The sequence below is a fragment of the Podarcis raffonei genome, chromosome 3, assembly GCF_027172205.1.
Source record: "Podarcis raffonei isolate rPodRaf1 chromosome 3, rPodRaf1.pri, whole genome shotgun sequence".
Taxonomy (NCBI): domain Eukaryota; kingdom Metazoa; phylum Chordata; class Lepidosauria; order Squamata; family Lacertidae; genus Podarcis; species Podarcis raffonei.
Window position 1 is genome coordinate 67,722,160 of NC_070604.1, and position 14,915 is coordinate 67,737,074.

General features: G+C 44.5%; 1 protein-coding gene across 2 annotated transcripts; it reads right to left on the reverse strand.

Moving 5' to 3' along the window:
• Window positions 1-3,305: 3,305 nt before the first annotated feature.
• LRP11 (LDL receptor related protein 11) lies at window positions 3,306-13,959 on the reverse strand. Of its 2 annotated transcripts, XM_053382157.1 has the most exons (8): window positions 13,318-13,957; window positions 10,475-10,636; window positions 9,574-9,711; window positions 8,942-9,067; window positions 8,436-8,639; window positions 7,312-7,482; window positions 6,858-6,959; window positions 3,306-4,140 (listed from the first exon to the last, which is right to left on the reverse strand). In XM_053382157.1, the coding sequence occupies exons 1-8, from the start codon at window positions 13,850-13,852 to the stop codon at window positions 3,986-3,988; spliced, it is 1,593 nt and encodes a 530-aa protein (XP_053238132.1). In that variant the 5' UTR covers window positions 13,853-13,957; the 3' UTR covers window positions 3,306-3,985. The 2 variants fall into 2 exon arrangements, with proteins under 2 accessions (XP_053238132.1, XP_053238131.1); XM_053382156.1 differs by lacking the exon at window positions 7,312-7,482 and having other exon boundaries at window positions 13,318-13,959.
• Between the last annotated feature and the right edge of the window lie 956 nt (window positions 13,960-14,915).

Sequence of the window (14,915 nt, forward strand, 5' to 3'; positions counted from 1 at the left end):
ACATTGTGAGGATCAATATATTAGCTGTTGCTTGTCAGATACTTTTAAAGGCAAATAGAGAGTTAGCTTATTTTCCAGACAATACAAATCATTATGCAAACAGAGGTTTAGGGGAATGGAGAACACTGGCATGATTGTCTTTGCAGGCATTGTTGTTACTTGGTGATGAATAAATCACCAGTTCCAATAGCCCTGTTGAACATCTTTTAGTTGTTCAAGCACGTTTACAAATGCTGCAAAGGGCCTCATTTATTTTTCTTCATAAAATGCATGCAATATGTAATGGCTCCATTGTTTTTAGAATGTTTGCAAAAATGATTATGCTACAGCTTGCCTAGCAAAAGGCTGGTAGGCCTGACAGGAGCAAACAGAACTTGAGAAGCACTGAAACAATGAGAAATGTTTTAAGAAAGAAAAATTAAGGTGAGTATTTAAACCAAAAAGTGCTCTTTTGCGCTGCCTCTTAGTTTGGAGAAATAAGTTCACAGCAGTAGAAAAGGACTGCCTTGTACAATGCTAGCTAGTCCGTCCTAGGTTTTATGTCTTCAGTTAAGTAAATGCGAATGAGGCTATGGGCATGGCAGGGTAGATTTAACTCATCTCTCCCCCAACCCCAATGATCCCCAGCTATATTTTTACTCATTTATTTAGATTTAGCCTAACAGTTTGGGCCAGGCAATAAGGTTAATCATTACCTCAGTTAAATTATTAAACTTTCATTGTGCTGCATTCCTGGCCACCAAAAGCCAGCTTGAATACAAATGTCCTACCTTGCTTCCAAAAGATATGTGAAGTGACTCAAAATGCAGCCATGGGTCACATCCTAAAGCAGGAAAGAGGAAACATGGGTGATATCCAGTTAAGCAGTTCCGTAAATGCAAGAAGTTGAAGGACTTCCTTCCCCACTGCTTGTGCCCCTCTTCCCAAATCTGCTCTGGAGGTTTTGGGTGGGGAAAACCTCAGAACAGGTACACTGGGAGGAGAAGAGAATAAGTTCCACTGTAATCAGAAGTCTTTGCATTGATGAAAGCACTGGCTGGTTGAGGCTGATGGGAGCTGGAGTCCCAATGGAATCAAGAGGGCCCCATATTCTCTGTACTTGCCCTTAAAGGATTCTGTGAATTGTGGCCTTCAGCTTTGTAGATAATTGTAAGATTAAGAAGGGACAGAATTGGTAGCCTCATAGAGCAGGAGTTTCTTGTTAAAATGGATCTGCAGTGAAAATAATGCGAAGAAGGGGGAAACACATTAGTAATAGCACTGCCAATAGTAAGTCCACTAGTTACAGCCCTGTCCCTGTGAAAAATTATAACAATTATTTGTAAAGCTTAGCATTTGGACAAAAAAATGAGGTTGTAACTCCAAACTGATAAGCAAGGAAAGGCAATCAAAGATGATGGAGCAAAGCAGCGTGCAGCTACATTAGCATGTAGTGGGGCTTATCCTTAACAGCAGCACTTCCACCCTGGGTCACATGATTTCTCAAAGTAGAAGGTTCAACAACACACTTGAGAAGCAGGTGAAAAAGTATACATTAGCTCCACATACCTGAAAGTACTGTCAATTTACTGTTAAAAGTCACGTAACATTCACCATAATTTTGTGACAAACAAGTAAGTTGTACATGGGACTATTGGTTAGAGAACTAACAGCAAAGCCTTAACACAAATGTTTCTCTTTTTAATCAGTTAATAATGCAAAGCAGCTGGTAACAGCAGCAGACCTGCTGCTTTCAAACTCCACAGAGGCCTGCTTCTTAGCAAAGTGGTAATAGGCAAACTGGCTGTGAAGGAGAAGGTTTCAAGCCTAAGCTTCTCAGTATGTTAATTTGCTATGTGAGGAGATCATTTTGGGTGCAAGTGTCCTTTGAGAACCGCATGTTCAGCAGTAAAGGCCAGCCCCAGGCAGCAGGTTTTAGAACCCAACTAGGCATGATGAGGCCATCTTTTGTGTGTCTGGCCAGTTTGCATATAAAGCAGAAACTAGGTGAGGGGCTGAGCTAATGAAATGCAGGAAATCAATTATATGCTAAGAATAAAAAGAGCCCTGGCTACCTCTCTTCTCCTTAGTCAGTTTCTCCAGATCCCTTCCTCTGTTCTCAGCTCTGACACTGACTCCTTTTACTGTTTAAGACACAACTTCTTATTATAATGGGACAGAAATGTGAAAGGAATGCATGTGCAGCTATCACAGACTAGATTACTTGTGTGGTCCCTTCCAACTCTGTAATTCTATGGTTCTAGAAGTGGTTCTATAGTTCCACTGTTTTGCAACAATACAGAACCCTGCTAACATAGAATTTTGTTTACATAGTTACTGAAAGGAAAACAAGTATTTTGCAAGGTATTAAGAATAAAATAGGTTTATTATCTCTTAGTTTACATTATCAGGTTGGGACATTGGCAATGTAGAGGTCTGCGGTAGGATTCAAAGTTGTAAGTTCGTTAGAATAAGAGAGACATACAGAATCATTGCATGCCTTTTCTGCATTGATTTGTACCTGGGTCCTCGGATGGGAACTTCTTTGCACAGATGGATAAAGAGGAGGGTTCACAGACAAAAACTGATACACAGACTACAAACTTTACTGTATAACGAACACTTCCGACAATTCAGTCATACATTGAATTAATCAGACGACGGGATGAGCTTTAAAATTGATGCAGCTACTGAAACTTTAACTTCGCTGTGAGGGTCCAATTAGCAAGAATCTTTCAAGCTCCATGAAAGCAGGTAGCGTTGTATCAATAGCAGCAATGGGATGTGTTGCTGAACATATGGCCTAGTCCATATCTGTAGCACAATGAGGTGGCAGAGTCCTGAGCTATTAGCATAGAGTGTACAACTTCAGACTGCTGGGGATGCTATCATCTTTTTGATTTTCAGTTTAAAGCGGGGGATAATGCTGCTCATTGCCCATGATAAAGAGATTGCTTGAAGGGTGGGAATCCTCACTGTGTTTAGAAAAATGGCATAGCAGAGGGCAGTTTCCCCTACGGTCCTTCTGCTTGTGCTGCTAGGTTTGTTTTTGTGTAACGGAACACTAAAACATCTCTCTTCCCCTTTCCACTGTCTGAAGTGATACAAACCACTCATACCACTTTAAGATCCAAGTACTTCATTTTGCTGCCTGTATAGACCAAGCCTAATGTTTCACCTTGGGAAACTCTGCACTTTAACAGGGTGGCTTGTAAATAATCCCATGCCTGTGACAAGTAAGAAGCAAACCCAGGCAAGTAGGTGAGTAGAAAAATATGCTTCTATTTGAACCAATAGTGCCATGTTATTTTAAAATAAAGTAAAATAAAATACTGGTTTTAAAGTAGTAAATAAATATCCTTTCTGTAAAAGGAAGCTAAAGAAAGATCATTTATGTCAAAGGAATTAATTTCTCACCTAAGGCCAGATGCAGAGAGCCAACACAACAGGAAATAGATGTGTCTAGGATCTTATATGACTGCTATATTTTTCCATGCCCTGACCTGTGCCATCCCTTGGGATATGGGAGTGGTGCAGCAATGTGGATCATCAGCCGCCCAGAAACCAATATTCAAAGTGGTGCTGTAACACTGCATGATGCTTTTTTGCAAAACAGAACTGAGTATTATGGATTACAAGGAGAGGGCAGTTCTTGGAGAACATGGCATTTCATCCATCGCAGGGCTAACTCCAGCCACATTACCTTAGATATGGCAGTATTTTCATGGGACTCAACCGATACACAACCTAGTAAGATGGAATTTGCCTTATTGACAAGCACAGGATAGTCCTAGAGCTCTGACAGAGGGAAGCCGGTCTGTCTGCTGGTGCAGCTACAAACATCTCTACCACTGATGTTAGAAAGAATCTTTTAGAAGGTGGCTGCTGCGTTTTCTCTTTAAACATGAGTTTTTACTTTTTTTAAAAAAAGAGGAAAGTGTAAGATGCAAGAGGCACACTTTTTTTGAGGAAAGCTCAAGGAAAGGGAAGTCACCTGAACCTTGCCTTAGAGATACATCCCATTTATGAGGTAATCGGATTCCTCAGACATCAGGGGCCGAGCTTTCTTAAGTTTCTGTCTCACTAACCGAAGTCGGCAAGCTACCATGAGCAGCAGCATAGCGGTGATGGCCAGCCCAAGAGCCAGAGGGAGGACAGCACCTTTGAAAGGGAAAGAAAGGAGCAGTTAAATAATGTTAACACCAGAACTAATCAAGAATGTGCTATATGAAGCCAAATTAATAATAATAACAACAACAATTCACCAGCATGTTAGTGTATATTTCTTCTAATACATACATTTTTGTATGCTATTTTGCTGAATATACATTTCCCCCCCCCCAAGCGATTTCCCCCCTAATAGTTTTGTACCTTATTTTTCCTAACTAGCGTTTTTGGTTTTGCACACTTTCCCCCTAATATACGTAGTTTTGGGTTGGAGAGATGCACCACAAAACTTTGAGAAGTGTGAATTTCAAAAGACAGCTGTCTTGTGGTTTGTGTGTTGCTTTGGGATCTGCAAAATACATAGGTTTGCATTAAAATGTGAAATGAACCAAATTTATCTTTCATCCCTAATGTCAACCCACTTAAAAACATTCAACACCAGTTGCTGTCCCAATTACTAGAAAAGGATTTTCTTAAAAAGTTAACAGATAATGCTTGGTCTCCAGTAAAACAATTCCAAGTTTTGCAAGAGTGCCTTGCAGGTATGATGCTCAGTGCTGGGGTTTAAAGGAAAGGTGCCTTTGAAGAGCCAGGCAGCTACTTTGAATTGTAACAGTGCTTTTCTCCCCTTGGGCACAAAAACGTAACTTTTGCCTAGTGAAACTGTTTTAAAACAACCTTGCCATTGAGACTCTGTTGCAATATTACCAGATGGTTGTCTATGTCACTTTGATAACCAGAATGCTGTTTACTGTCTGAGCATGCACCTAGATAAAGCTTAGGCCAGTTTTCAACACATTTCTTTTTTATTTGCCATAGCTGCAAGTTACATCAGAATTTTGACTTTATATCTGATCATGAAAATTGGATCCTCTACTTCTAGAAAAGAAATGTGACCATATGAAAGTTAGTGCTTAGGGCTATCAACACTGCAAACAGCTGTACCTACAATAAGGAAAACAGTGTTGCAGATTTCTCTCTCCTTGCCTTCACTCTGAAAAATATGGGCACACAACCCCCAAGCTGAAGGCTGATCTCCCCCTGTGTTCCTCCCCATTCTGAGCATCCTGCATGTTTAGCTGATCAATCTGCCCCTTTTTTCTTATAATAGTAACACTTGCTTTACGCTTTTTGCATACTGGATAAGCTTGCAGGCTTTGGCATGGACACAGTACCCATGAGAACTGTTGAAAGCTGGCATTTGCTGCAAACTGGAAGAACAGGTTTTCCCTGAGGTCAATAGGAGGGAGAAGACTGCATGTCTAAAATGCAGCGCATATGTTTCTGCAGTGTGGTTGTGCAAAAATTACGGTATGTAAGTCCGTATGCACCCTCACACAGTGGTAATTACCAGGAAATAAGCCCACCAAATTCTAGTGCCAAATTGTGGGATCGTACAGGGCGCCATATTACAAAAGATTCCTATTCCATTGCTGGAATAGAAGGTCTGATCTGGAGCAGGATCCCCCTGTTGGAGATAGGGGAGTTTTAACCCTCTTCCCCCAACTATGGTCCTGATCTGGATCAGCCCCAGCCCCTCCCCATATCTTCAATTTGCATACAACAATAACGGCACTGAAATGAGTGCGAGCTTTCCCCCAACGCAAACTGCAGGTGCAGTATTCCAGATCCAGATTGGGACAACTGTGAATAAACCACTCTTACCTATCCTAGGGTCCCAATTTGGACTGAGGGTCCTGGCCTGGCAATTTATGTAAAAACAACATCGAGAGCCTGCACATAAAGGCACAGCTATGGAATTAGCATAACATGTAGTTTTGCCCTGAGATATTGGCACAGCCAACCTGGCAGCCTTGATGCCAGGCTTTCTAGAGGCAAGCCAGACACAAAGAGAGTGGCTGGGCAAAGCAGGGTGTCTCTCTGGCAGAGGATGGGCTTCTTAGTGTGCCTGCTTCTGAGGAAGAAGAGTGTACACAGCCTGATGCAAAGATACAGTCCCACCAGAGTAGGTGGAAATGAAAACAAGATGCAAGCCATCAGCTGTTGTGCTAGAAGTCCTTGACAGGTTTAAAACCAATCTGTGGTCTTCAGACTAGCTAAAAAGAAAAAGTAAAGGACCCCTGGACAGTTACATCCAGTCGAAGGCAACTATGGGGTGCGGCGCTCATCTCGCTTTCACGCCAAAGGAGCTGGTGTTCATCCACAGACAGCTTTCCGGGTCATGTGGCCAGCATGACTAAACCACTTCTGGTGCAATGGCACACTGTGACGGAAACCAGAGCGCACGGAAATGCTGTTTACCTTCCCGCCGCAGCGGTATCTATTTATCTACTTGCACTCTGACGTGCTTTCAAACTGCTAGGTTGGCAGGAGCTGGGACAGAGCAATGGGAGTTCACTCTGTCGTGGTGATTTGAACCACCAATCTTCTGACTGGCAAGCCCAAGGGGCTCAGTGTTTTAGACCACAGTGCCACCCATATCAGACTAACTACAACAACAAATGCAAGAAGCAAAGGAAGCTTAGGCAGGGGTATATGGACATGCTGACCCAATCCAGGAGATAACCATCATTCAGGGATGTTATTCCTGTAGTTTGTGATTAATTGATGATGCAAGCTGTTAAGATTGTATCGTTAAGGCATTTTGTTTTGTTTCTAATCAATCCCACTCTGCACATTAATGGGAATTAAAATGTTCAGTGACACCTAACTCTCTGAGGGTTAGTTTAAAAATACAGCATTGTAATTACCTGCTTCTGGAACCGGATGGCTCTTTTCGATGGGAGTGCCCTTTAACACCACAATGTTATTTTCATTTCTATAATCTGTGTCTTTCCCTGAGGTTTTAGAGTCTGTAAATATGGAGCAGGATATATAGCTATAAGTCATATTCCATATACATAACAAATCATTTGCTTTACAGTCTGCCCTCCCTTCTATGTTTTTTTCAGTAACTACAGCACATAGAGTGCTGTCATCGAGCAGAAGCATAGGGGCTCCTCTTCGTCATCTCTTAACAGGCTGCAGATGCATTAGTATTGTTCCTGGCTGCCACTGCAAATTTCCTGTCTTCTAATAAGAGGATTATTCAAGCAGCTCCTGGGATTTCAAGGGGCTTATTCTGAGCTAAAAAACCAAGAGATTCTGCAGTTATGTTGTACTGCAATATTCCCCGCTTCTAAAAAAAAAGTGACTGATTATTACCATGAGCTTTTACACATTCAGCAAGGCAGTCTGATTCTTGAAGGAAGTTGTTTTCATTGCCTTTGCAGCCGCCATAGACGAAATGTATGCAAGTGCCAGAAAAAGCATCAAAATGCCAGCGAGGGAAATGGCCATTGCAGGGGCCAGCAGCAGGAGGCACCAAGCACAGCTCTGCGATTAAAGCAGGAAAAAGAAACTATAAACATTATGTCTTCTAAAACATCTAAAAATAAGCCAGGGTTTAGCTTTTCTAAAGTTTGGTACTTACTGCATTAAGTATGTGATTTAATGGTTGTCACTATTTTAGAACACTTCAGTTTCTTAACTACGAAACTGATTGATTTTGTTTTTGCTTTAACATGCCTGACTACTTCTGCTCTTTCCGCATCAGTGGCTAGAACTGTGTCCATCTCACGTTATTAATTGAATCACAGGCAGAAAAGGCAAAAGAGTAATTTGCACGCAAAAGTAATCGGCTACGGAGACCATATGGCACCTATTAGAGCCAGATGCTGGGTGAAATGTGTATTGGAATATATGTGTATTGGAATATGCAGCAAAATGGTAAGAGGTATAGGCTCAGGGTCATTTTGACAACCTTTACCGTGTCCAAGATGAAGGTGTAGCATGTTACACCAGCCAAGGAAGACTTTCTATGTAGACCCTGCCACTCTGAATCTTGTGCAACACTGTGAGGTTTGATAATTCAGACATGCGGAATACAGCTCTAAATTTGCACATGACACTAAGAGCTATCAGAATTAACCAGGGTGAGAACACTTTCTTACTCATAGAATACACAATGATAAATACTTCCATGTATTTGTGGGAGGGAAAACAGTGATTCTATGATCAGGCTCAGAACACGCAACATTTTCTTCAAATTTAATTGATATCAATGGGCTTAAGTGTATTTAATTCTGCACTGGAGGTTGGTCTTTATTTTTGCCCAAGTTAGTCTTGCAAGTACAGGTGCTTAGCAACATAGCGTTGCCTGTATTGGTTATAAGTGCTTAGGAAGAGGCATACTGAGAACTATACTAATGCTGCAAAACATGACATCAAACTTGCACTGTGGTGGCAGTGTGCTAATTTCAGAGATATTTAAGGTATATTCATTATACCTGGCATTAACCCAGTAATTTGTTTCTTTGGTCCCTGAGAGGATGATTTGTTGATCTTGTCTGCATCAGATGCTTGATTGCTTACAGTAGTTTTCTGGGTGATTTCAAATGCAAGTTCCTTGTTGACATCGTTAGTTTGTCCAATGCTGTTTTGCTGGATGAAGCTAGTGGCTGGGTGAGTTATTGTCTTTTGTCCTGAAGTAACTGAATAAATTAAAACACAGACATTGTCTTTATGGGGTGTGTGTGTGCATGTTGTTTAAACACTCAAATAATCAGATGACTGACACTGAGAATGCACTTTCAAAGGAGCTCACTTGCAATGCTGATCAGGAGATTGCTGGTGACAGCAAGCCCCATTGAAATTTTCCATCTGCAGGTGTGGTTTGAATTCAAACCCCTCCTGTCAACAGACATTTTTCCTCTGCAAGTCTGTAGAGGAAAAATGTCCATTTGAAGGTGCATAAGTAAAAGATGCGTGAAAACTCAGTGTGCTGTTTACTCACATTTCTGACAAAAAGCTTCATCAGACCCATCCAGACACTGCTCTTCTCCATCACAGGCATAGGTGATATCAATGCAGCAACCATCATCACAGAGGAACTGGTAGCGCGAACATACCCCAAAACATCCTGTAACAAACCAACTCTCAAGTTACATGAAAAGAGAACCACTAAACTGAGTTGTTTAAAACTGGAAATGCTGGAATGGGAGTTACAGAAACTATACATTATGAGATTATTATACTGCCCTTAACCAAAAATGGTTAGTTAGTTAGTTAGTTAGTTAGTTAGTTAGTTAGTTAGTTAGTTAAATAAATAAACAAACAAATAAATAAATAAATACTAAAGCCACTTACAAGCCTACTTTGGCATTGTGGCATATAAATGAAATAATGATAATGATAGCAGCAACAACATAATACATAATAAAAGCATTAAGATAGCTCTTAATGGCACACCCTTTCCCCCCTCATCATTAGAGAGTAAGCTCTGTCAATTTCATAATTATGGGCAATATCAACATTGCACAAGTGTAAGTTTGCTTGTGCGATGAGACTTCTCATTCTCTTCTTCAGTTCAAAGTGCTTGACAGATACCATGCGGTTGCAAAAATATTATTTCAACCATTTTCTCACCTAACATGGAGTGACCCACTGGAAGTACGGTCACTGAGACATTATCTGAGCTTCTTTGGCCAGCTGTGTCTGTCACGGTCAGCTCCAGCATGTATTTCCCTTCTTGCAAATGAGAGAGCTTCAGAGTTCCAGGTTGTGGTACCTGTCCCAAAGAAACCAAGGCATTAATTAACCAAGTCCTGCTCCTCACACCCTTGCTATTTTATAGTAACACAGTCAAAAGCCTGCAGAATGCTACTGAATGAAGCCAACATCCATGCTTTGACACAAGCACAGACCTGAAAGTCTGCCAAGCAGCTGATAAGAATATATATAGAGAGAGAGACTGAAATTGGAAACAGTGAGTAGTGGTAGTGTAAAAACGTAGTAAAGCATCAGCATATTGGACCAGTGCTCTTTTGGTAGCAATGAGCACAGGCCCAGAAAATAAATATTTGACCATAAGAAGTGCAGTGGTATCCTAAGAGTAATATCAAAAAATAAACATAAAGGTGATCAACCCATTTCAACTTCTTCCTTCTTAATGAAGATTTTATGCCAACTGCAGGGCTAAATAATAAACCCAAACAGCAGGATTCCAAATATGATAATAGTATACACATATTCATTCCCTTATGCATAATATGAGGAAGGAATGTTTGCAAGGCATGTTCATTTAAGGCTTAATGCCCATATTCGTAATATATTTGTAATATATACATACAGTATATGTATATGTGTAGAAACCCAATTTCCTGACAAATACCAGCTTTGAGAAATGAATATCAACTAAACAGTCTACAGTCTCTAAAACATCTCATTATAGGTTTTATCTGATTGCACTCTGAAAAGTTCACATTGTTATTTTTACAATACCAGGACCAAATTTAGCAAATAATTAACTTGCACTACAAAGTTATAGGTACCTTCATATCAACTGAAGGGGCACCTTGAAGCAGTCTCCACTCATACTGTATGATTCCATGGTCATCTCTACTTTCTCGGCCATCTAGAATCACCCAGTTAACGGGCAACTGAAGCATAATGTCTTTCCCTGCCTTGCTGAGAGGAGGCTCATCAGCTTCTAAATACAAGAAAAGCAATCCGGTTACTAAAAGGAAAGAGAGCACACATCCCTGGCAGCTTTGAGTTCTCTTCTGGTACACAAGTGCCTTCACAGAAACACACCTGGATGGTGAAGGCACAGCACTGTGAGATGGGAAAGAGAAGGGAGGGAGGCATACTCATTGGACTGGAAGGAGAGGACTGAGAAGGCCACACAGAGATCCTACTCAGTTTTCATGCAGCCTTCATGGAACTTTTGAGGGCTCTCAATGCCCCTTTTTCTGGGGAAGCTGCTGCCACAGCCTCCCAAGGGGTGAAAATCCTCACTCTTTAATGGACAAACATAGAAGTCACTTGGTGCTGGTCCCTTGCCAGTCTGAGCAGAGGTGCAGTTGTTGCTGCAGCAGTTCACTTCTCCTCTTTCCCATTCCCTAGCTCTCTCTGCTAGCGAATGCAATAAACTTGTTGAAGAATAGAAGCAGAGGCATGGACCTCTCAGTCCAGGCAAGTTTCTCTCCCTGGTTTTTACCAACTTAAAAAGAAAGAAAAGAGACAGCTTGCCTGAGAGTACTCACATTTTTCTCTAGAACCTAAAGACCTTGGCTCTTACGTCTGAAAACTGGCTGTGGTTCACACCAGTCTTGTGAAAAAAACCACTCTGCTCATAATAAAGGCATTCTTGTCTTCTCAGCACTAGCATGCTTAAACTGCAACCTTCCATTTACTTGTAAGAGAGCAAATATCTTCTGTAAGTAATGCAAAATGAGTTGCAATAACCTTCTTGTGCTCTGAAAATGAAGGTAGGAAAGTGCCCTTCCCCAAATGCCCAAAGCTGCATGCATTTGCATGTTTGGAACTGCCAGACTTGCGTGTTCATGCCACTTCACTCATCACAGGATTTCTATGTGTAGAAATTGACAAATTGTCCAGACAAAGATTGTAACATTTGAAGATTCTGCATGAGCAATGTTCCTACATATAAAGCAGTGATTCACTGCAGATCCTCAGTGTCTGCACATCATGACTGTCGTGTTTATAATGTGTTAATTTCTACATGGAAGTGCCTTGCGGAGAAGCAAGTGAGTCATGCTTCTGTAAGGGCTGCCGCCAATGACACAGACACTGTGTCATCCTCACCTGAGTGGGCAGAGAGTCTTTGACTGGGAGCTGCTTGACACCAAGGCAAAAGCACTGCGGCTACGTGTTGAGGAAGGAAATTCATGCATGCCTTTGTGTGTTCATGAAGGACCTTAACAATACATTGGGTGGTATTCAACTAAGTTTTAGTCTGAGTAGACCCACTGAAATGAATGAATATGGCTAAGATAGGCTCCTTAATTTCAACAGCTCCACTCTGAGTAAAACTTAGTTGAATACCAGAGAGTGATATTGAACTAAATCCTACTTGGAGCAGATCCAGTGAAATCCAAGGACACTTATTTCAATGGGTCTCCTCTAAATATATCTTAGTTCAGGGGTAGCCAAGGTGGTGCCCACCAGATGTTGTTAGATTCATCAGCCTCAGCCAGCATGGGTGATGGGAGTTGTAGTCCAGCAACATCCAGAGGATGTCATGTTGCTTACCCCTGACTCAGCTGGATATTACCCACAGAACTGAGAGAGGAGAGAAGTGAGCGACACTTTTGCCACTTTGTCAGCTTTATGTATACCATATTTTTTGTCCTATAGGGTGCACCGGCCCATAGGACGCACCTCGGGTTTTTTTTTGGGGGGGGGAATGAATAAAAAAAAATTATTCCCCCCCCCATCCACGGCTGCCGCCCCAAGCCTTGCGCACACCTGCCCGAAGCACGGGGCACCCTCCAGAGGGCTCCCCGTGCTTCGGGCGACAGGCTGCTGCCCCAAGCCTCGCGCGCTTGGTGGGACCTCCTGCCGGGCGCGCAAGGCTTGCGGATAGCTTCCTGAAGCCTGGAGAGCGAGAGGGGTTGGTGCGCACCGATGCCTCTCGCTCTCCAGGCTTCAGCGAAAGCCTGCATTCGCCCCATAGGACGCACACACATTTCCCCTTCATTTCTGGAGGAGAAAAAGTGCGTCCTATGGGGCGAAAAATACGGTACTTTTCGATCAAGAGAAGAGGTTGGGCCGAGAAGAAAAGAAGAGAAGGAGAATCCCACTATCTTGCTCGCCACCCACCACTACATAGGCCTGTAATAGGGACATGGAGATGTTGTGAACCACCCTGTGATCTGCAGGTGAAGGGTGGTATACTAAATAAATAATCAATCAATCAATCAATCAAGGAGGCCCAGGCAGAAAAAGGGTATGGCACAAAGATGCACTCTGCCTGCCTGAAGCATAGTGGGTGCCTACATAATATATACTGTGCAAAGATTCGTCTCACTCCATCTATGGGGTCACCATAGGAGAAAGAGCTGTCCTGTTTCTGCTCCCCGCCCCAACCTGCCCCTTCGTCTCCGCCGGCGACAGAAACTCTAGTATGTAAACAAGGCCACCCTGTAGCGATTGCCATTTCCTTCCTGGTACAAGTCTAAGGTGAGCACCAACAGCCATGGCTCAGTTCCAGGCCTTAAACCGCTCCGTTTCCAAGAGCCTCCCGCCCCCCCCCCAAAGCGCCTCGTCCCCACGCCCCCAACCAAGTGCCGGTCTCAGAGCGCCCACTGAACCAACAAACCCAACAGGCCCCAGGGCGGCTGCCACGGACGGAAGGCCCCTTCTTACCCGGGGCGGGCGGGCGGCTGCTGGGCTCCAGGCCGTAGCTGCTGTAGCCGCGCTGCGGGGAGAAGAGGCAGACGGCGCGGCCGCGGTAGGTGCAGTTGAAGAGGTAGCAGCGCAGCGCGGCGGGCGACTGCTGCGGCTGCTGCACGACGGCCAGGGTGCATCGGGCTTCGGCGCAGCAGGCGTCCAGGCACTGCCTAGGCCCCGCCACCGAGCCCGGCGAGTCGAGGAAGGTGGCTCCCGCCGCGATGGAGTCCTTGGTGCGGATGATGGTGTCGGGCCTGGCCGAGAAGAAGCCCGACGGCCCGCCGTTGCCCCCGCGGCAGCGGCCTGCTGCCACCTCCGCCAGCTCGTTGCCTCCGCCGCCGCCCGGGGGCTCCTGCTGCAGCAGCTGGCGGCGGAACTCCTCCAGCAGCGACTCGACCCCGGACCCCGCAGCCGGCGACCGGAGCTGCCCCGACGCCCACGCCGGCAGCGGCAAGAGCAGCAGCCAGAGGAAGAGAGGCAGGCCCGTCGGGCCGGGCACCTGCGCAGCCATGGCTCCGAGAGGGCCGCAGCGAGGCCGGCCAGGGAGAGAGCCGAGGGGACGCTGGGTGGGCAGGCGGAGAGCCCCGCCGCTACCAGAGCCGCCCAGGAGGCGGCGGCGGAGGGCGCCCCATGGTGGCCCCTCCCCGCGCCAGCCGGGGACGCGGAGGGAACAGGCCGGCTCCGATCAGCACCACCGAGCGCTGGACAGCTCCGAGGCGCACTCTGGCGCCGCCTCCTCTGAGCTTCCGCCGGCGCGCGGCAGGCGGAGGGCAATCCGAGGAAAGCTCCGCCCAGCGACCGTCGATCCCGGCTCCCTCTTTCTCCGCTACGCCGTATGTTTCACGTCCGAAGGCGGGATTGTTTGGAGATGCGGATTTGCTTATGCGCGAGAGCCCGCCGGGTATAAACGGCAAGTGGGATTGGCTGCTCTCGAATCATGCGCTTTGGTGCTTAATCTGCCCGGTTCCAAATGGATCGCTGGCTTTGTGCACGCAACAAGCTGGCATGCTTCCAAAGGAGAACAAACTGAGTCTCCAAAAACCTTCCAAAACTGCATTAAGCGGTATTTGATTTATTAATTTTTTGTTTAACGAACCTTGCATCCACAGATGCTAAGGGTAGTACAGAACACAATGTAAACATAGGACAGAACACCTATAAACACCTCTTGCAACAAATGGAGTCAATGGGCTCGTGGGCGTAGCTAGGATTTTTGTTAGGGGGCAGGACTTTGTTAAGGGGGGGCAGAACCAACGTGATTGGTCAGTTAGTTAAGTATTTCTATTGTTTTACTTGATCTGGGTGGGGTGGGCAGCTGCTCCCCTCTGTCCCTCCTTGGCTTTAAGTATAGGAAGAAATTCCTCACTACATAATTAATTCACCGCCAGCTGTCTTAATACTCGCCCTATGTTGTACTCCTGGTCATTTGTAACTGAGGATGAGATAGTTAGAGTTATGGGACTCAAGTCTGCAAGCAGGATCCCTAGGTAAGAGAGAATGGAAATGCCAGTGGTCCATCCTCTACAAACCATTTTGACTATCCAAAATGCCTGTGCATTGATAGAATGGATGGC

What these genes read in the sequence shown, in the direction of transcription:
- LRP11 (XM_053382157.1), bottom strand. Translation starts at nt 13,852, where the DNA reads ATGGCTGCGCAGGTGCCCGGCCCGACGGGCCTGCCTCTCTTCCTCTGG. An exon ending in AATTACTGGGTTAATGCCAG is followed by an intron (nt 7,483 to 8,435) that starts GTATAATGAATA and finishes CTTTAATCGCAG; the next exon opens with AGCTGTGCTTGGTGCCTCCT. An exon ending in TGAATGTGTAAAAGCTCATG is followed by an intron (nt 6,960 to 7,311) that starts GTAATAATCAGT and finishes CCATATTTACAG; the next exon opens with ACTCTAAAACCTCAGGGAAA.